This window comes from Atta colombica, unplaced genomic scaffold (assembly GCF_001594045.1).
Source record: "Atta colombica isolate Treedump-2 unplaced genomic scaffold, Acol1.0 scaffold141, whole genome shotgun sequence".
Lineage (NCBI taxonomy): Eukaryota > Metazoa > Arthropoda > Insecta > Hymenoptera > Formicidae > Atta > Atta colombica.
This window is the reverse complement of record NW_017259230.1, coordinates 55,501-77,423: the sequence shown is the minus strand read 5'-3', so window position 1 is coordinate 77,423 and position 21,923 is coordinate 55,501. Positions and strand designations below refer to the sequence as shown.

Here is a 21,923-nt window from a genome sequence, read left to right as displayed (position 1 = left end):
TATATATATATATATGATAATATACAATGCTGAAACAAGATAAATATGTACAAAATAATATTATTTATTAATAATAACGAATTCATTTAAACAGCAACTCACCCCAAACATATAATATTACATATGATATTATGCATTGCAGTGCGATTGCGTCCTCCGCGCCACTTCTACAGTTTACTGATGTTGTGGATTGCGAAGTGTTTGCTCGGATAACAACCTCGGACTATAAAGCTGCGAATCCAACGTGTCCGAAGCTTATTCAGAAGGCGTGGAGTACGATAACAAATGTGACTTCAAACGGTAATGAGATAGTTCTCCAATGCTTCGCATTAATTCAGTGATCCCTTAATCTTTGCTAATTCTCTGATTCTTGTTGTTTTAGACGAGGGCAAAAAATGGTTGTCGGATAATTGGAAACTGTGTGAGCCATTGAAAACCGTGGAGAATGTTAAAACGCTGAAAAACTTCTTACAGGAAGTCTACATAGACATGGCCATGGTCAACTATCCGTACGAAACTAACTTCTTAGCGCCACTACCTGGAAATCCGATTAATGTAAGCGCATATCTCTAACTTTGAAATCATAAATTTTCTTCCATGGATTTTCGGGTGAATATAATATTTTTTCTTTATTGAAAGTTGGACAAAATTATTATATTCTATGCTATATGTATATATTAGAGTAATATATATTCCAATTAAAATCAATTTGAAGATTTCCGAGCTGATGATTTGAATGTTATTGCTCAGGTTTTCTGTCAACATTTAACAAACGTGTCATTAATGGGAAAACCGTTATTATTGGCACTTTATCGAGCTATCAGTGTTTATACCAACTATACAGGAAAAACAAATTGTATCTCCATGAAAAATGCAGAGCCAGGCTTGGACGCTGATCAGGGATGGGATTATCAAGCATGCACAGAAATGGTGATGCCGATGTGTACTGATGGCATCAATGATATGTTTGAGCCAGTGAAGTGGAGCATCGCAGATTACAACAATACTTGTTTCAAGAAATATTCTGTATCGCCGCAACCTTATCTAGTTTGTGAGCAGTACGGCTGTAAGAATTTTAACAGCGCAAGTAACATCATTTTCAGGTACATGAAACAATAAGTAAATTTAAATTTTTTTCTTGTTTCTCTCATCTTTTATATATACATATTTCTGTTTCTAATTTTATTATACTGCTATATTATAGATTTTCTTTCTATTTTATATTTTTATTCCCTTCCTAGTAATCTCACGCTTTCGATATTATTTTAATTTTGCGTCTATTTTCTACAACTTTTCATTGCTAAGTCAATAAACTTATTTTTTTTTTTTTTCAGCAACGGATTGCTAGATCCGTGGGCGAGCGGAGGTGTACTCCGTAATTTATCCCAGTCAGCGATTGCAATATTGATGCCGGATGCTGCACATCATCTTGATTTACGAGAAACTAACAGTAACGATCCATACAGTGTTCGCATGACACGCAAATTCCATCAATTTTGGATTAACAAGTGGATCAGGGAATATTGATAGAATAAGAAATTTTTAAAGTTTGATGAAAGTAGTTCACGAGATTATCAGGAATAACGCCTGATCGAAATTTGTCTTTTTTTATTTCTTAAATGAAAAATACAAAAACAGGACACCTACGTCGCGACAACAATAAATACTTAGCGCTGGTTCGGCTATAACACTAAACAAAGTGTTTGGCAAAAATTTAATCGAAAACATACGCAAAAAAGCATTTCAGTATCACAGTAAATAATAAATGCACATATTTTGTCAGACATTCTAAAAGATCTACGAGAGAGTATAAAACATTTAGACAACGCAAAATCCATTTTAAAAACGTGTGACTTTCTTGTTCTCATGATATTGTTAAATGTTCACGTTGTCTAAAAATCTTTTGTCACGAATCTAATATCACTATAGCACATAAAAATGGCTACTTAATTAAATAAACTATTCTAACGCTCTATCGCAATTATTTGACATTGATATTTCATATTAATTATAAATGTTTGCGCTGTATTATCTCTAGTTTATTTTTTTGTATTGTTTTATCTAATTTCTTATCAAGTTTGTCCGAAGGAATCATGTAGGGAACGAGTAAAGATAAGCGAATAAAGCTACCGAAGAGAATATACGAATTTTTAAATGTAAAATAAATTTCTCTTGAGAGAAACATCGTATTTTTAACCGAATCTATATTATGTAAATATGATATCATGATTTTATACGATGAATTTCTGAAATCTTTGTCATTCCACAGGTACAGCATTGTCTTTTCACTTTTCTAATGAATTCATATCATTTTCTATATTACTAGAATGATCTTTCTCGTATATTATATTAACACGAAAATGTATATTTCTAATAATAATATTTACGATTTGTAACTCTATTGGAATACTTTTGTTACATTATCTTATAAATAAAAAATTGAATACTCTTGGGCAAAATATTTATGCCTTCTATGGCGTGCTCTAAAGTGTTGGAATAAAGAATACGTTTAAATAGTTTTGGATTCGTCTACTGTGTCTGACCAGTGTTATATTATTATAATTATATTCTCAATCATATTTACGATATAATTAGGCATCTTTCGCACATATTATATCTGTATAAAAACAAGAATAAGAGAGTTTCGAGATATCATTTAAATTTTAAAAATAATATCGAGACATCTCTCTCTCTCTCTCTCTCTCTCTCGCGCGCGCGCGCGAAACCGCAAACGAGTATATTATCTAATCGTACCAAATTGATACGAGTACATTGCAAATATGCTGCATGTTTAAAACAAACATGGATGCGTGAGCCACCAAAAAATAGATATATAAAAATGTGAGAAAAGATAAACCTCCGCGATTCCATGACTGAGGATCTTCGTGTTTAATGTGGTGTACGTCGATGCGCGGTAGTTGGTCTGGGTACGCCAGAACGGCTTCGCACTTTCTTCGGTTGCACAAACGTATTGTCTATTCCGATATTGTAAGAGAGATATATGTTCGACATGTCTGGCGGCATCGTCTGCAAAAATACAATTAAAAAATTTTTATATGTTATTATGTATCTAGATCGAAATTTTGATCATGAGGTTAGTTTTGAATATTAACAAAAAAATGATATTTCCTTTCTAGAATTAACACGACCAAATAAATAATCTTACGTCTTTATTATTCCCTGCCGGCGATGCGGTTTGCGCTTTGCGCATATTATTCCCTGTATATGCTACGCACTTGAGTTGCCATTCACCTATATCCTCATTCCAGTGAACATATCTCTTGATCATTGTCTATAAGACAATACATATATTTAAACATATTGATATATTGACCTTTATTCGAGGCTAATTGAGCTTACATTTAATGTACTCATGAAATAACATTAATAAAATGACATTAACTTTGACCAATGCTTTTCAGAATCTTTGTCAATCCCTGTTTTGATTAACTTGAAAATTTCAATATTTCATATTTTTATTTCTTTTTAGTTAATATCATTTTAAAAAATGTTAAAAAAAATTGCGCAATACTTTTACACAAACCTGATATTGCACGGGAATATAATGATTTACAATGAGATTCTGCAGCTGCAACTCTCTGCCAATTCCTCGTACACCTTCCAGAAGACCTTCCATCTCTCTTTGGTGTTCCTGTTGTAGATCGGACAACTCTGCCTTGACAGACATTAACATCGTGTATACGCGCGCCAATTTTTTCGTTTTTCCAGCTGCTTCCTCCTGCAGAGATGAATACTTCTCTTCGATATCGATGCGTTCTGCCTCTTTTGCTTTAATGGCCTTCTTCAATTGCTCTTCGCGGCTTTTCCGTTGCTCAAGTTCGACCGCCGCAGCAGCTAATAATTGTTCCTGAGCCTCTGCCTTTTCTAATAGATTTTCGCCACCCACTAATATTTTATTCTGTAAATTCTGCATTTTTTCTCGTAACGCTTCCTTTTCACTCCTGAAATTAGGACACTTAATTTTAAAAGCGTTCATACTTAAATTATTTATTCATTTGATATTACAAATTCAATTATTTGTTATATAATTCTATTTAATTAATTTTACATTTTGACAAAACTTACTGAGTCTTCTTCAATTCAATAACATCTTTATCCACTGGACTCTTATCGTCTCTCTCGGCCTTATCAACCTTCTCTGTCGAGTCTGTATCTTTATCCTCCAACTCTGCCACCGACATCATTTGACTCCTTCTACGTCGAGCTTTCTTATCTCGCTTCGTTTCTCTTGATTCCTCCGAATCCTCGGATTCATCTTCGGATTCCGAGAGTTCCGCGCCATTTTCCTCCAACTGTTTGCGCAATTGTTCGATCTCGACTTGAAACTGACGAAGCAAAGCATCCTTTGGATCTTCATTGATCCTCGCATGATTCTTGATGTTCTTCGCGCGATTTGCATAACGTAAAGTGCTTATAGTCTCGTCGTAATTTATATCTGCTGGACTAATGTTCGCACACTGAAATCGCGATATTAATGATATTCAGAGATGCCAAAGGATTATTATATTAAAAGATTAAATATTTTTTTAATTGTGAAAATAATCATATAATGGCTGCGTTCAGTGGACTCAACAATTGAGTGAGCTGCTATTGATGTATTCTTCCAGATCTAAAAAATATTGATTGGATAATCTGAAAGAACAAACCAATAACAGCGAACTTACTCAACTGTTGAATCCGTTGAACACAGCCAAATATTACTTACTAAAATTAGTAACGTAATTATTTACAATAAGTAACGTATGAAATATCTCTATTACTCACCATCAACGTTTTCGAATTTCCACCCAATGAATCCTGCAGTAATCTAGTCAGTTTGGAATTTCTGTAAGGCACGTGAGAGCTTTGCCCGTCAACTAGCGCAGATATTACGTTTCCCAATGTGGACAATGACAAGTTAATCTTAGTGGCTTCGCGAAGCCGCTGACCTGTTGCCTTTGTTTTACTCTGTCTTTCTGATCCCTAAACGTAAAGAAAAATGCAAATAGAACGCATGCAGATAAAAAAACATTTGGAAAATTTTCTATTTAAAAAATAATATTAGATCACATAAGTGTACACTGATACACGTACAGCTAAATCTACCAAATGAAGCTTCCCCATTTTCACATGCTGCTCTCCATCTTCCCCAATCTGGCTAGATTCAACCGTAATTGTAAATATTGCGTGGGATCGGGAGCTGGACACATTCATGGCAGTAGCCCCAACAACACCTATACTCACAAGTTCAGGATTATTTTTAATATATACGTACTATTGCTATCTGTTTACAGTAATTGTTGTTACTTACGATTTTTATTGCCGAGAGACATAATACGATCCAAATCGTCAGCATTGTTCACCACGTATCCGCTCAGATCCTTCACAAACACTCCAATGTCCGGTCTTTCTTTCACCTCCAATCGAGTATTCTGATCTTTACCGAGCAAATCCCGAACTTCCTCGTTGTAGATCTCTAGATATGTCGCACGCACGAGGAATCTATTAACAATAATTATTAATATATTAATACCTAATAAATAAATTCAATTTGCTTAGAATGGTATTTTAGTTGTGCTCAACCATTTTAATATAAGAGGTGTCAAGATATCGTCTTCATAGAATTATAAAAACAATATTATAATATAATTTCATAAATATTCAATAAAAGGCTAATTTTGATTGCATATTTTGTTGTTAATAAAACAAGTATGTATGATGCCTTACTTCTGATTTTCATCGGCTTTAGCTATATGACCAAAAATGTGAGCAAACGTATTTGGAATAATTCCTCTGGCTTGTGGGGAGGTTTTAGCACCGGACATGGTATAAGTTTTGCCGGTACCAGTTTGGCCATATGCAAAGATCGTTCCATTGTAGCCCTGTAGCACCTTGTCCACTATAGGCCTGGCCGTCTCATTGTAAATATCCACCTGAGTAGAGTCCGTGTCGAATACTGCGTCGAAGGAAAAGACTTTTGGTGGCTCTCCCTGAGCTGCATTTGGATTTTCTATAGTGATCTCGGCATTCAGAGCATCCACATCTATTATATTTTTGCAATGGACATCAAACTCTTTGCTGCTCAATGGTCGAACTCGCACCACCACCCTGACATTCTCTATTTCTCCCAGCTCTGTTGTGCTGTCCTATGTATGAATGTAATATAAAGATTAAACTAACATTTTAAAGGACATTATTTAATTCTATAGATATATGATTTCTGATAACGATAATTAAATGTTTATTAGAATATAGTAAAAATAAAAAAAATAAATTAGATTAATTACATTAGAAATAAGATTAAATTAGACAATAAGAAGATATGAAGAGCATTTTTATTGTCAGCAAATCATTTGAAAGTATATAAAAGAATCTATATATATTATGATAAATTAATTGTATAAATTAAGAATCCTAAAAATTGCGCAATTGATTACATTAAATTTTACTGATGATTCAACAAATTTAGTTTTTATTGCTGTATAAATAACAGCAAACTAATATAATAAATAAATAATTATTACATAATATTGACTAATCAATATTCAATCAATAAAATAACATGTTAGACATGTCGTGAAACTTTTGTCTCGGTTACTGTCACAGCCGAACTTGACGTTAGAATGTCAAAATATCATTTCGTCTTCTGCTTGGCACATATATATTGTACATATTATATAGAATATAATACTAACTTCGGTCCCCGGCATTGCGGATCCGTTTTCACCTGTAGCAGTCACATAAACACGGGCGTTTCTCACAGCATAATTCGCAACGTTTGCGGAACACGTCAGGGAATGTCGGGCTAGCAGACGACTTCGGTAAACAAATGGATCGATGGTTGCTTCTACTGATAGACTTACGGAGAACTGAGGACATCTTTCCCTTGTATCGGTAAACGACTGTGCAAATGAATTTATCAATATACATATATAATTATGTTTCTATTGGTAATGTTGTGTTTGATATTCTATGACTTTATCTATAGATGATAATTATGTATCTATTTTATCTGTTATATTTTGATTTTTTGGGAGCAAAATTGCCAAGAAGTATACGCTTTGTAAACAGAAATAAATAACGATATAAAAAAAATAGGTTTGTGTCGTATATTTTAAGATTATGTTTACATAGAATATTTACATATTGTTTATGTTAAGTTCATATGCCTATTTTTTATAATCTACAGTATAAACAATATAAAATATTATGTAAATAATTATTATATATATACATGAATTGGATAGCGAAATATAGAAAAAAGTAATGAAGTTTTATCATTGTTAATATTTAATTTTAATATTCATAAGTAAAATTTAATATTTAAAATAATTGAATATTCATATACTTATAAGTGAAATATATTATAGAAGTTTTAGTGCAGCTGTTTAATAGCAACGATAATTTATAAGGACATAGACTTTAATGATCCACAGATTGTTTATATACATGACATGTAAAACATAATTTACATTATGTAGATGTAGATTATTATAAATACTTATGCCTAAACACACAACCCTATAGCAGCGAAATAAAATTTGAGTTCAAATTTGAGTTTTGTGATTCAAGTTTAGTAATCTTGATCTCATTATGTGTACTAATAAAAAATAATTGTATCATCAAACAAGAAAATACTAAACTTGAATCTCGAAAATTGGATTTAAATCTTATTTCGTTCAGAATAATTGTACCATGTCCAAAATTATATCTTACACTTAAAGAAACATTTAAAAGTACATGCAACATTACATAAATATAAAATTATTTAATTGTTTAAAATTAGAGATAAAAATCCATTCATAAATTATGACTTAATATTTGACAGACAAACCTAAATCTTTAAAAAAATACTTAAAAAAATTACATATATTAGGTGTACAACTTTTGGTGGGACCAGCTCGGCGTAGTGTATTATGAACTGTTAAAACCGACTGAAACAATCACAGGCGATCGGTATCGAACGCAATTGAGCCGAGCATTGAAAGACAAACGGCCGCAATACAACGAGAGACACGATAAAGTGATTTTGCAGCATGCTCGACCCCATGTTGCGAAAGTGGTCAAGACATACTTGGAAACATTGAAATGGGAAGTCCTACCCCACCCGCCATATTCTCCAGATGTTGCTCCCTCTGACTATCACTTGTTTCGATGGCACACGACCTGGCTGACCAGCACTTCCGGTCTTATGAAGAAGTAAAAAATTGGATCGATTCGTGGATAGCCTCAAAAGATGACCAGTTTTTTCGACGCGGGATTCGTACACTACCCAAAAGATGAAAGAAAGTAGTGGCCAGCGATGGACAATACTTTGAATCATAAATGTATAACTAGTTTTTTACAATAAAGCTTCGAATTTCGGAAAAAAAACGGCGGAAGCAAAGTTGTACACCTAATATTTAATTAATAAAATATTTTTGAGGTTGTAATTTTATATAAATTCTAATTTGTATAAAACTTAAAATTAAAATAAATTGCATAAAAACTTGGCATCTTATCTTATGTATAATTATTATTATTGTATATATTAATTATATTTGACAATTAAAAGAAAAATCGTAACTACGTTTTTAATTATAATGTGAAACATTTGTCTTATTAATAATAAGTCTTGTTAATTGTTGTTTTCATTTTAGGAAATACAAATGATATTCTTTATTATTCATTGAATTCCAAGAAGAATAGAACGACAGTGTCTCTTAAAACGTCAGCAGTCAATATCTTTCTATATTTATTCCTTATATGCAATAATAAAAATTCTAAAAATCGTATTTCCAAGAATTTTAATTTTTAAAGATATCAATGTAAAAATCTAAATTCACTAACATTGATAAAGTATTAAGAAAAAATAATCAGAGATTACGTTATCTAAAATTTCAAGAATATTTAAATAAATATTTAATTAAATATTTAATTAAATATTTAATTATTCTTTATTCCAAGAATTCCTAAAACTTAAGTTCGGAATTTCAAATCAAGAACAAGATAAAGAAGACCAACTTACAACATTTTAATTTTAAAAACTAGAACTATTAATTATTTTTTATTTATATCGTGTGCAAAATTACGATATGACACACATAACTTTATATCGCAAAGTATATTGTACAACTTTTAAATAAGTAGTTTTATTTACTCCATAAAATATATTTCAATTTTTTACATTCAATATTTTTAAGGCATCTATGTATAGTTTAAGCTTTTTTATTTGATAATTTCCGAGAATTAATTTGGCATCATCGCTTAATTTAATAAGTTTTAAATATTGAATAAGAAGAAGAAGAAGAAGAAGCAGAGGGGAGCGATTGAAAAAGTGCTTTCTAAATTTAAATGTTTCTCATTCAAGCTATATTGTACCATTATAAATGTTTTCGTAATTAATTCTTCAGACGATTTGTTTGAAGCTCAAGGATATTCTGTCAGCAAGTCGAGTCTATATAAGTATGTGAATATGAAAAGTTTACTGTTCCCCAAGCATAAAAGTTGCAATAATATTACTGGAATATTGTAGCAATATTATACGTTGCAGTAATGTTGCAGTAATATATTACTGCAAATTTTGTGGGGTTGTTGCTACAGAGTACATTCTATTTTTACCATTTTCATCTTCTTCGATGACATATTGATACATATGAAACAAAGACTTTCGAGTTATTTTCTTAAGATATTGTGACGTTAATTAATAATTTATTATTAATTCTAATATTAATTCTAATATTAGTTTTAATGAATCATAAACGAAAAAATTTTGAGAATATAAATATAAACAACAAAATCCTACTGCTCATTTATTTTTTTTTTCGCTTAGGCTTAAAAATTGTAAATGTTCAAATTCGTTATAAATTTCGTTCCAAAAAAAACAACAAAAAATAGATATATTTGCGCGAAATAATATTTTCTGCAAGATTAGATGTGTTTTTGCTAAGAAATCTTTTCTATAGTGAAGAACAGATATAATATTCTTTGTTTAATAGATATGTTTTTGCTGAGACCTAAGATCTCTCTCTTTCTCTCTCTCTCTCTCTCTCTCTCTCTCTCTCTCTCTCTTTCTCTCATTTTCCTCTACCTCCAGATTATAGAAAATTCAATCATTTACCGATTAATCTCCTCTAGAAATAGGACACTCTGCATAATATACTTGTATAATGTGACATTGTGTTATAAATACCGCGTCGTTCGCACTTGCATATCGCGCAATTAAACTGTGTAATTAAGTCAACAGTACATAATAAGCATTCAAGACATTAAAATGAGCGTGCAGAAATCGTGAGAAAACTATCTAACTCAATGCGTAAATTCTTACTTTCTACAGATGAAAGTTCTGGGCAGGAATGACGAGTTTGTCATCTGATTATCATTTAACTGTGGACCTGTTTTTAAGAACCAATCGCGCGACGAAATGATATCTGTATTTTGTAAATTAAGATAATTTGCGTTAATCTTTTCTTTAACTTTCTTCCTTTCTCTCTCCCTCTCTCTCTCTCTCTCTCTCTCTCTCTCTCTCTCTCTCTATCTATCTATCTATCTATCTTTCGCGTCTTTTTCTTTTTTTTTTTTTTAATATTTCTCTCGTTACAATTTAACACAAAAAATAATATTTATATTCCAGCAATTAATTATTTCATATTCGAAATAAGCTAATTGGGACGAGATAGGGTCCAGCTTCCAATAGGATTCAGTATTGTGCGTCATCAGCCGTTCCTTCCCTATTCTTTCTCTTTCTATCTCGTGTTTTCCTCGGCTTTGTCCCTCTCGTCGAGATGATTGCCCCCATCGCGTGGTCGCGTCGTTTGCCTCGTACCCTTCTTTCCATGCTAGAGCCAGCTTCGTGCCCCTCTTGCTCCCCCGATGAGCGTGCTATGCCGGTTCGAAACGGTGCGGAGCAGCAGCTGACGGACGTAACAATGCGTTGTTCCCGGTGCACGGTAGTGCTATGTCCCGTACAAGTACCAGAAGAAAACCATCACGATAAAGCAACGTCATCGATATAGAGAGAGGGTCGGTGCTTTCAGCCGTTACGCGGGAACACGATGTGAACTATACTCCATCCGTGATACATCACGCACCAGGTAAGAATCAAACTCGATCAAGAGGACTCTTCTAATTCTCTGACCTGCTTAGTTGCGAATAATCGAGAAGAGAAAATTTACGCGAAGATGCGATCATGCGATAAATTTTCTTTGCGAAAGGCTGAAGCCTAAGAACGGTGCTTGCGTGACATGTGTGAAATTACGTAAAGTGAGAAAGTCGAAGTGACAGTTGTCGATATATAATAGGCAAAAAAATAAGAGGATGCTGAATCTTACAGAGAGAAAAGAAGATGCTTGTCAATATCTGACGTCATTCGACACCTCGGTTCCATTCTTGGGACGCTGGATACTATATTCGCGAGGATAGTTAATCGAGCAGCAGTGAGAATAATTAAAACTTGTTTTTGAAGTTATAAAAATAAAAATTTGTACAAATAAAGTAGGTTAGACGTGAAACAAAATGAGAAATCTAATGAGTGAAAATTGATACGCGTTGATACGCGATGTGCGTTTACTTGAAATGCAAACGTCGACGACTTGAAAGTATGCGTTTTACTGAATAAAGTAATTCTGTGAAATAATTAATATGAATTTGAAGTAGCGTATGAGCGCTATAAATATGCTAGAAATATATAACCATAATATAAAATCGTAGCAGGAACGACTTTGTACATTTATACGCTGGTTAATGTGCATTGTCATTTTCCACTGGCGAAAAGTGCACATTATCTGCTAGCTTAACGCGTTCAGTGAAATGCATTTGAAAGAGGAATAGTATTTCCATATAAATTGCAAGCGGTTCTCACCGCACAGGTTTCTGGGCTACTATTTCTGTTGCGCAATAAATACATGATATGTCGAGGTATATATGAATGTATGGGCCCTCGAGGCACATTTACATGACGCCATAACGTTCACTCCGCCTTCGGAACTTAGAACTCGCAGAATTATTGATCGACCGGTCATGAGCGTATACTAACGCGCAAACTAATTGCGTGTAAATTTGTATAGCCAAATCTTGTAGGGACGTTAAACATGAGGAGAACGATAAAGCGTGAATATTGCATGATGTTATACTAATAGATATTTGATGATAAATCACTTACCTAGATGCATACTAAACAAGACACCAACATGTAGAAATAACCGGCGCACGTGGAGTGTTGTATATCTGTTGCCTTTGATTACGCACATCATATGAGTTACGCTTTTGATTTTAATTCAGACCGCAATTATATGAATTGATCGGCGTAGAATTCATGAAGAATATCTTGGCGCAACCGTGTCATTAAAAAAATGTGTTTGCATGTTATGCGACAATCTGGTCTATCTTTAGAGGAATGAAGAATATTTTTAAGCGATGGTATTTTTTTTCAAATATATATTTTATGAACAAAATTATATATAATTTTTATGATATATTGTACATTTTGTAAGGTCGTGCTAACTATCGATTTGAAATTTACAAGCAAAGTTATTTTTTTTCTTTTGCAAAAATAACAATTTATATTAATACAGAAAAGAAAAAAAACGATTTTTCTGAAGTATCTATATAATAATAAAAATTTAGCTGGATACAGATTTAAAAATAATTTTGTTGGACTATAAAAATAATTACGTATAGTAATAATAAGTAACGTTGTTGAAAAATGTGTTTCAGCAACCAGTTTAAGCGTCTTATACATAATTATTTCGATGGATTAATAAAATTATTTTCAAATCTGTATCTAAATTTTTAGATATATATGGTAAAATCATCGTTTTTATATATATTTGTTTTATATATTATAGGGTATATTAAAAATCTGGAAACGGTCAAATATCTCGAAAGCAAAACATTTTTGAGAAAAATGTTTTAAACAAAAGTTGTAAGGTTTAAAAAGATTTATTCACATCTATTTGATCTTAGGTGGCGTTGTCAAAGTCAGGTCAAATCAGTTTTTTTAAACGGAATGCTTTATTTTTTATGGCAGAATCTAATAATCAGTATCAGGAGTTTTTCAAAACTATAATAAAGTCATTTTTCATTAAGCGTTTTTTTTTTAGTTATAAGGCTTGAAAGTTACAGTATTGCTAGCATTAACATTACGCAAGGTGTCCGACCGATGTTGACAACTAAAATCTCTTGAATGTTATTCAGGATCATGTCCTGGGGATAACATTTGTCAACGCCGAAGCCATTGGAGGTTGTATTTATTATTTTCATTTTAAAATGAATTTTTAATGCAAAAATAAAAATAAGAGGAATAATTTCTAATGACCTTGATCTTGACAACATTCAAGAGATTTTAGTCGTCGCGTTGGTCGGATACATTGCATAATGTTAATGCCGGCGCTATTGTAACCTTCAGTCTTATAACTCGAAAAGTACGTAAGTAAAAACTAATTTTATTATAGTGTTTTGAAAAGCTCTTGACACCAGCTATTAAAGTTTGCCATGAAAAAGGATACTCCATTTAAAAAACCGATTTGACTTTAACACGTTGGTGACGCCACCCAAAGTTAAATGGAGGATGTGATCAGTGAATAGAGCTTTTTAAACTCTACAATATTTATCTGAAACTTTTTTCCCAAAAATGCTTTGCTTTCGAGATATTTGATCATTTTCAGACTTTTGATACACCCTATATATGTTATATGTATAATATATAACAAATGTATTTATTTTATTAAACTGGTGGTTCCAGGTGGTTTTCAGATAAACTATGTAATAATTTATCTATTGGGTAAACAAAAAGAGTAAAAGAATAAGAGCATAAAAGAATAAGAGAGTAAGATAGTAAGCTGAAGTTTAATAAGAGAGTAAGACAATAAGCGAAAAATAGAACAATTCAGCCTAGATTGAAAAATTATGTCAAAATGAAAACCTATGTACAGTTTACTATAGTCTATTGTTTATTATATCTAAGAAGTTAAGTTTCAATAATCCGAAGCTGAAGCTAATTGTAGGACTCATCAGTTTTCATAAAATCCATTCCTCTCTCTCTCTCTCTCTCTCTCTCTCTCTCTCTCTCTCTCTCTCTGTTTCTCTCTGTCTCTCTCTCTATACCTCTGTATATTGTAACACATCATTGCGGAAAAGATAGAAAAGGGGCTTTATCAGGAGTCAATGATCCGCACGCAGGCATTGCTCTTTTCTCAGGCTTCATTGGCAACAAGCAAAGTGTCTCGTCGGACACTTCCTCATCGGTCATCTGTTTTCTAGTCGCTTACGTTCCTTCATTACATCGAACCTACATTTCCGTCAACACGGCGCAAGAGAAACGAGCTGAAAGATTAATTAATAATCTTTGCAATTTTTTAACGATACGGTAGTAATTTATTTTCTTAAAATAACGAAGTGGATTAATTGCAGAGAGAAAAAGCTCTTCTTTATTTTCTCGTCAATATTATTTCGTTGTCTTTCCATTCCAGCTAATAAAGAAATCTAAAATAAAGAAAAACTTCGAAGAATTTAATTACAATTCGAAAATAAGCGTGCAATCTCTCAATCTTCGTCTTTTCCTAAACTAACGATCTTGATCTGAAGGAGTTTCCTTTTTGACGTCCTTCACGGACTCAAAATGAAGAAGAAACTCAAAGAGTAAAATTAAAAATAAGAAATAACATGCCCTCTTTCGGTGCTCCGTCTTCTCATAACCAAACGCGATCCGAAGAGAATCTTCTCTTTTGATACTTTTTATGGATTTAAAGAGAAAAAAACTTAAATGCTATGATTAAAAGCAAAAAGAACCGTGTCCTCCTTCCGACGCTACTCAATTTCCCCTTTTATCCAAGGTCTACTTTTCGCTTCTCTTCATGAACGAAAAAAACGAAAAAAAAAAAAAAAAATTCGAAGAGTAAAAGTGATAGAGAGAGCTGTCCTCTTTCTGTCGATGTCTTCCTCGGCGAAATTGCCAAGAGATCGTTTCTCTCTCTAATCTCCTTCCGGATTTCCAGCGTTCCTACAAATACGTGAGATGAGAAAGTCCGTTTTTTCTTTCTTATGTAATAGGAGAATCGAAAATAAAGAAAATAAAGAAACTCAGAGATCCATCATTATCCATTATTAATCAGAGGTTGAAGTTTATTCCTCTCAGTGAAGAACACCAATTCTCAAGAAAATAAAAAATCCATGTTTCCTCTTTCTAGACTTTTGCATTTCTCTTCCGCGCGAGACTTCAGGTCTCTTCTGGGACACGAGAGTAGATGAGATAGCTCCTTGTCTCTCTTATACTCCTCGAGAACGCCCGCAACTCGCAAGGTTCACGAGGAGAGAGAAAGGTGAGATGTGAAAAACGGTGAAGAGGAAGAGAAGCATGAGTGGAGAGTAGGGAGAATCGCAGCACAGCCGGAGGAACTCGGAGGAGAGAGGTTCTGTTATCCGGTCGCGGTCCTCTCTCCTCTCTCTCGTGGTGGTGGCAGGTCAGTGTTGCCGCGCTCGCGGCCGAGGACGGCCGTTACCGTCGGCATCGTCAGGAAACGTTTCTCTCTCAGTCTCAATTGCCTTCTCGGCTTCGGCTTCGGCTCGTGTGCGGCTTTGCATATGGCTTGCTCGAAGCCATAGGCCACTACGGGGCGTCGCGTGCCCTCCACGAGCGAGAAGAGCAGAGAAGAGTGTGCCCGCCGGCACGCCGGCAGGCGACCCGGACGATGAGCGACGCGACCCCGAGAATAACATCGCCGCCGCCGCCGCCGCGAAGCGACGCCACTGCGACCAGGTATGCGCTACGTATCCGATGCTAAGAAAGGGTTCCGAGAGCCGTTTCCGTTCCGTTCCTTCATCGGGATGCGATCGCAGGGGGAACCCGAGACGCGAACTCTTCCGCCACGGTGGAATCTTGTTTGCTTGTTTGCCTCGCCTAGTTGAATGCGCTTGCTATCTTTGGGGTCTGCTGGATCCGCACCTGTTCTCGCAGCTCGTTAGGTTGTCTCGTGAAACGAAGGATCTTTATGTAACTTGATAATATTTTATACGCGCACTGAGAGAAAAAAACTTGGTGATAACAACTATAAGATGATGACTATACAAGTTTTATATATGTATAGAATTAATATTTGTGTTACTGAATAAGCTATTTTTAGTGAGGGATTTATATATTTTTGTAGCCTAGGCTTCTCTGTACTTCTTGCCTCTCTTTCAGACAAATGAACAATAAAAGAAAAGTTGGTTATCGTCAAAAAAGTATCACTTTTCCATCAAAACGTCAAGATTTGATTTTTATTCAAAGTATTACTACTAAGGTATGCCATATTGGCGAACATTGCACAACTGACAATTCTGCACAAATATAAAATTTACTTTAATTTTGATTCTTAGAAGGGTGGCGTCCTTGGCCTCTGTCTAAATCCGCTGGTTATTTTATAGTTATTACAAAACTATGTATACATAAATTCTACGTTAATAAAAATTATACAGTTGTCATTTTTATATGTTGCCATTATTACGTTTTTTCGGAGTGAGTGTATTGATTTGTACACTTACATAATGTTTATGTAAAATGTTTATGCAAATCTTATTTTTGATCAATCATCAAAAGAATCAAAAGTAGAGTTTGATAAATCTAGAAATTAATTTAACAATAATTGTAATTAAATAATGGAAAGAAGAGATAAATAATGAGAATAATAAAATAAATAATGAGTAAGTTAAGAGAATAATGTGGCGAAAGATAAAATAAGATTGTTCGTAACGTATTTTAAAGACGTGAAACTTTACGTGTTCGTTTAAATAGTTAAAAACTAGATGTGTTCTCTTGAATGTACACTAATGCTATAATTAGATACAACTTGCCGTATGATTGTTCAAAGTTAGAGAGAAAAATGCCAATTAAGATCTTATACTCTGACACTTTGCAGCCACGTAAAACATTGGATGCTCTATTAATTTATATTTATATTTAAAATATTATAATATTTTATATATAAAGATTCCGAATTATAATCTGAAATATATCATCTTCATTAGAGATGTAGAAACATTAGCATACTAAAATATGTCGAGTTTCATTAATTATATCTTAAAACTTATTTGAGCGCTTCGATATACGGAAAAAAAATGCAAATTTCAGCCGATTGTTACGCAGCGCGTAGCTTGACTTTTGGAGCGTTACGATGTCGAGCCACTTTGTCGTAGCAAGATGGAAAGGATTCAAGCCCCGTTTTTCTCGCGATATCTTCTTCCTTTTTTCAACAGGTCGCGGTCGCGGCGCGGACGTCACGCCACGTGAATCGCGCTTCGCTTCTCGCTCTGATACTTTCCGCATCTGCTTAACATTGATCTTGAACTCCCTCGCAGTAATAGAGATTTTTAAGACAACGAATATAGGGTACGTGACCTCTCCGAATATAAGGTGGTTGACCTCTCCGAGCGTCATTTGGCGAACCGATAATCACGCGATAAATGATGCGCGACTCGAATTAATCCTTACGAGCAGATAATTTACAAAAGTGTCAGAAATCTTTATTTCTATCAATGTAGATTAAGCCTAATCTCGATTTAATTTACTCTTTATTTTTGTTTAATTCTTAAAATTAGAAAAAGATAAAAAGTAAATTAAACCGTGTATTGATATAGAAATGGCTATTACTCTTATGATATTCTTTCGTAGGAAACTAACTAATTTCATATTTTCTCCCATTGTACGCATAACAATTTAACGATTGCAATGTGAAATGTTATAGACAGATGTGTGATCAGATGAAATTTAATTGATACAAATATTTGTTATTGAAAGTTTCTATGATTTTCTTCATCAAGTATCTGTCCAAGAAACATTAATAATTACGAGACGCGTACATATCACGTGGGCATATTTTTGGAGCCGGATAGTTCTGTTTCAGAAATACTACACATGGAGACCAGACTCGCGTACGTTTGTGTAAATATGTAAATACGTAACCATGGTAGGAAACAGTCAGAACCCTCTCCGTGTCTTTCGACAAAACGAGAACAGGTTCCCGGCGGCTTTTCTAAACCTCCGGAATGTACCGCCTTCAAATGGATCTTAGTTGTCCGCAGATAGTTGATTTAGGAATTGCCTATACACGATAATTATGGGGAAGCTGTTAAAAGATTGAGAATTAATTACGGCATCCTTTTTTTTTCTATGGATCTCCTTCGTATGTTATCTTATATGTTTCTCGCGTAAAGAATGTTATGTTAGAATGCCACGAAGAGGATGTCATTTTAATTACTGTCATGTATTTTCCGTCTAGCCTGATGTTTATATTTTTATGTTACGATCTATCATGTAGTTCCTAAGACAATATATTTTGGAAGTTTGATATGGAAAAAACAATTTTTCTGAAATACTTAAAAATGTAAGAATGTATATATATATAGATACAGATTTGAAAATAATTTCGTTGAACCATTAAAATAATGATATGTGAAAAACTCAATAATGAGCAACGCTGCAAAAAGTTTTACTATTATAACAACTAAAATTAACTATTTTGATAATTCAATAAAATTATTTTCAGATCAGTATTTAGCTAAAATTTTTAAGTTTTCAGCAAAACTGTTCTTTTCGTACACATGTTATCTGATTTTTCAAGTTGCGCAATATTCAAGTACAAAATTATAAATTCTATACACACTCACACACACGTTATATAGCCATTCCAATTTCTTATTCTGGAATTTCTTTACGCTTCTGGATAGTCGGACAGCAAGATGCAGTCTCCTTGGACACCCGGTATTTTCCGGTCACCTCCATCCAAGTCCTTTTTCTTCGGATGATTCTCCGAAGCTCTTTCTCTTTCTCTTCTTCTCTTATTTCTCTGTTTCTTTCTTTCCCTCTTTTTCTCTCTCTCTGGCAATGCACCTTGCACCATAAAGTCGGGCGGTTATGTACGGCCTGTAGCAGCGTAACGCGGCGGTGCAGGCCGAGATATAAGACAGATGTTGTCCCGAGGAGCAAATAAAACCGAGAGAAAAGGAAGCGAAACGATGACAGGACAGCGGCGACAACGACGAGCGAAGCTACCGCCTGCCGTCGTTCCGTTCCACATCCATTTACCTTTTGCATCGTTCGAGTAAAAGCGAGAAATCCGGCCAAGGGAACACGCTGAATTTTGTACGACGCGCACAATTAAGAAAGCAATTTAAATGTAGAGAACATACTTGGTATACTCACATTTCCTTTTTGCACAAACAGAATAATTTTTCGAAAGCATTAAAAAATTTAGCTAGATACAGATCTAAAAATAATTTTATTAGATTATTAAAATAATTATGTAGGACACTCACACAAACATGATAAGTAATTCTATAAAATGTAAGATTGCTGGAATGTTTTGACAATATAGCAATCAATTTTAGTGTCCCATATAATTATAATATATACTTTGATAGTTTAACAAAATTATTTTCAGATTTGTATTTAGCTTAATATTTTTAAATACTTCAGCAAAACCGTTTGTTCTGTATGCAAATTATAAATTAAAAACGATAGACCTCGAATTTCAGGTAAAACGCAGAAGTTATAATAATATCATAAGAATGTCATCATAACTTTAATTGTCGTTTATAAATTACTTCAAAGTTCACTTGAAGTCATAATGATGTCATTACGATTCCGTGTTCCAGGGCTGCAGAAGTGCGACTTCTTCTTCTTTTCTCAATTTTGAACGACGACATTTTCTTATGAGATCTTTCTTATGCATCTTCGCGGAATGAGAAACGATCGACACACCGAGGCTCGTTGAGAGTCGAACGATGCCGTACGCGCATTTGCGGAGATTGAAAATTTTGCACTCATGGTGCCGTTAAGCAACGGTGCATCTCGCTGCATAGTCGACGAAATTGTCGTGCGACATCAAGCGATCGTAAATAAGCATCATTCGAGCTCAAGCGCAGCAGATCGGATCGATACAACAGCACGATAATTTCTTAGCGACGGAAACGTAACACCGAGAACGCACAGGTCACGTTTTCGTGCACGTAATTCCGACTCAGTCGAAGCTAACTGCATTGCCTGCATTCCGAGTCACTGCACTTTCCAACGATCGCCGGCCGCCGGTCTCGTACAGGTCGCGTTTTCGTTCTCCAGAGAACTCATGGAGTGAATGCCGATTAAGAGTCAACTCACCTAGGCGTTACTGAAGATAATCCAGCGGGATTATAGGAATTCATTCCTTTGCATCCTCAGGAAGAATATCATGAATGATCGATGAATCTGCGGTTCATTATTAGAGATATAATCTGAGATCCGTAACGGCGATCTGTCATATCTTTTCCTCCTCCCCGCACCTTTTTTGAGAGGAATTTATCGATGGAATTAATAGTGACACGCACAATACGCGCTCGCTTACAGCTGCAAAGCGGCGATTTTGTATGTTAAGTTAACGGTACAGTAACGGTCGCCGTACGCGGATATTAACTGTACGATCTTTAATGCTGCCGTAATCATTGGCCCATTACTTAAATTACTTGCTGTCGTTATTAACCGCAAGAGAGATATGCATTGCACCGTAATGTCAGGCGCGACGCGTGCACGTTACATCGTTAGTCGACTATAATTAAGAATCATATTCCATCGATTGCTCATGAAATGGATCTAGCAATTGTTTTTTTCACTTTTTATTATTACAAAAACTCTTGACAATATATTTATTTTATTATTATAAGTATTCAATAATAAGGACTGTCCAAGAAAAAATCTTCCCACACAAAAACTCATATATCCTCCAAATCACTTGATCGATTTTGAAAAGCAAACCCATTTTAGAAACATCTTTTAATTATAATTAAACTACATAAAACTATATTTAAAAAAATTCTTAAAAACTACTTTTGACAAAAATTTTTAATTTTTTCTAGACTCCTCTCCATCATATTTTTTATGGTGGTCTCGGTCACTTCCTCGGATGCTCTCTTTCTTCGCTGTTTTTGGACTCTGAAAACCCTTTTTTCTTCCAGATTCTTCTTTTAATCGGTTAATCAAGTCTTCCTTGAAACACCTAATGATTATTGACATCGTTTTCGTGCAAACTCCCGCCTCCTATGGATTTGCGTGTTTCTATTTCACTTGCCATTTTGCAACTGAAAACAAAGCGATTACGAAATTAACTGTTTCAATCGTTTCTTACATTTATTGCAAAGCCTACTAAATTAAAAAATTGTTTTTTTTTTTAAAGTGATTTGGAGGATATGTGAGTTTTTGTGTGGGAAGGTTTTTTCTTGGACAGTCCTTAAGATAATTAAGATCGCTTATATACATACATATGAATAAATCAAAGTAAGGAAAGAGCCAGTACAGTCGAAGTTGGATCTTACAATTAATAGAATTATTCGTAGAATATATAATATATTGGTATATTATCAAGATTCAATTATTTAAGCATTATAGATCTAATTTTGATCGTGACAGCCATTATTTTTATTTTTTATTATTAAATTTTCAAATGTAAAATTCTTAATATTACCTTGCCTGAAAAGAAAGATTTCATACATATATATGATTATTGCGAAGAATACTACTAAAGTCAAGGTAGTCAAAGACTTAAGATGCTTGTACGGAATACAAAAGATCCAGATTCAACTCCCGGCCGAGGTAATATTTTTCGAAGTATTAAATATTTAATAAATTTATTTATAGTTTTCCAACATATTAATATCTTTATAATATGATGCCTGATTGAGCATCAAATTATTAAAATTGCTTGTCAATTTAATTCGCGATATTATTATAGTAGTTTATAGTCTGGAAAAACAATTCGGTACGCAATTTGAATGACTACAAATATATATATATATACATACTTGCATATATACCATTTTTGTAGTCCAGTCCGGACTATAAACTACTGTGATAATATCACGAATTTACATACAAAAAAATATTATTAGGCACTAAGTTCAATAATAAGAAATAGAAATAATGACCGTAAACCAAAGCTAAAATT

The 21,923-nt window shown here is 33.8% G+C and overlaps 2 protein-coding genes across 2 annotated transcripts in view; one reads left to right on the top strand and one right to left on the bottom strand.

Annotated features, from left to right (window-relative positions):
• Positions 1-2,474, top strand: part of LOC108684985 (lysosomal Pro-X carboxypeptidase) — a 6,133-nt gene extending 3,659 nt beyond the window's left edge. The window contains exons 4-7 of the mRNA XM_018189566.1: positions 143-300; positions 383-555; positions 751-1,103; positions 1,335-2,474. Coding sequence (XP_018045055.1) covers positions 143-300; positions 383-555; positions 751-1,103; positions 1,335-1,527 — 877 coding nt within the window. The 3' untranslated portion in view covers positions 1,528-2,474. The remainder of the gene's footprint in view (positions 1-142; positions 301-382; positions 556-750; positions 1,104-1,334) is intronic.
• A 142-nt stretch (positions 2,475-2,616) lies between these two features.
• Positions 2,617-6,804, bottom strand: LOC108684984 (kinesin-like protein KIF3A). Its single transcript, XM_018189565.1, has 9 exons — positions 6,696-6,804; positions 5,728-6,146; positions 5,312-5,502; positions 5,095-5,234; positions 4,786-4,983; positions 4,087-4,478; positions 3,545-3,962; positions 3,167-3,292; positions 2,617-3,027 (listed from the first exon to the last, which is right to left on the bottom strand). The coding sequence occupies exons 1-9, from the start codon at positions 6,708-6,710 to the stop codon at positions 2,890-2,892; spliced, it is 2,037 nt and encodes a 678-aa protein (XP_018045054.1). The 5' UTR covers positions 6,711-6,804; the 3' UTR covers positions 2,617-2,889.
• Positions 6,805-21,923: the final 15,119 nt, after the last annotated feature.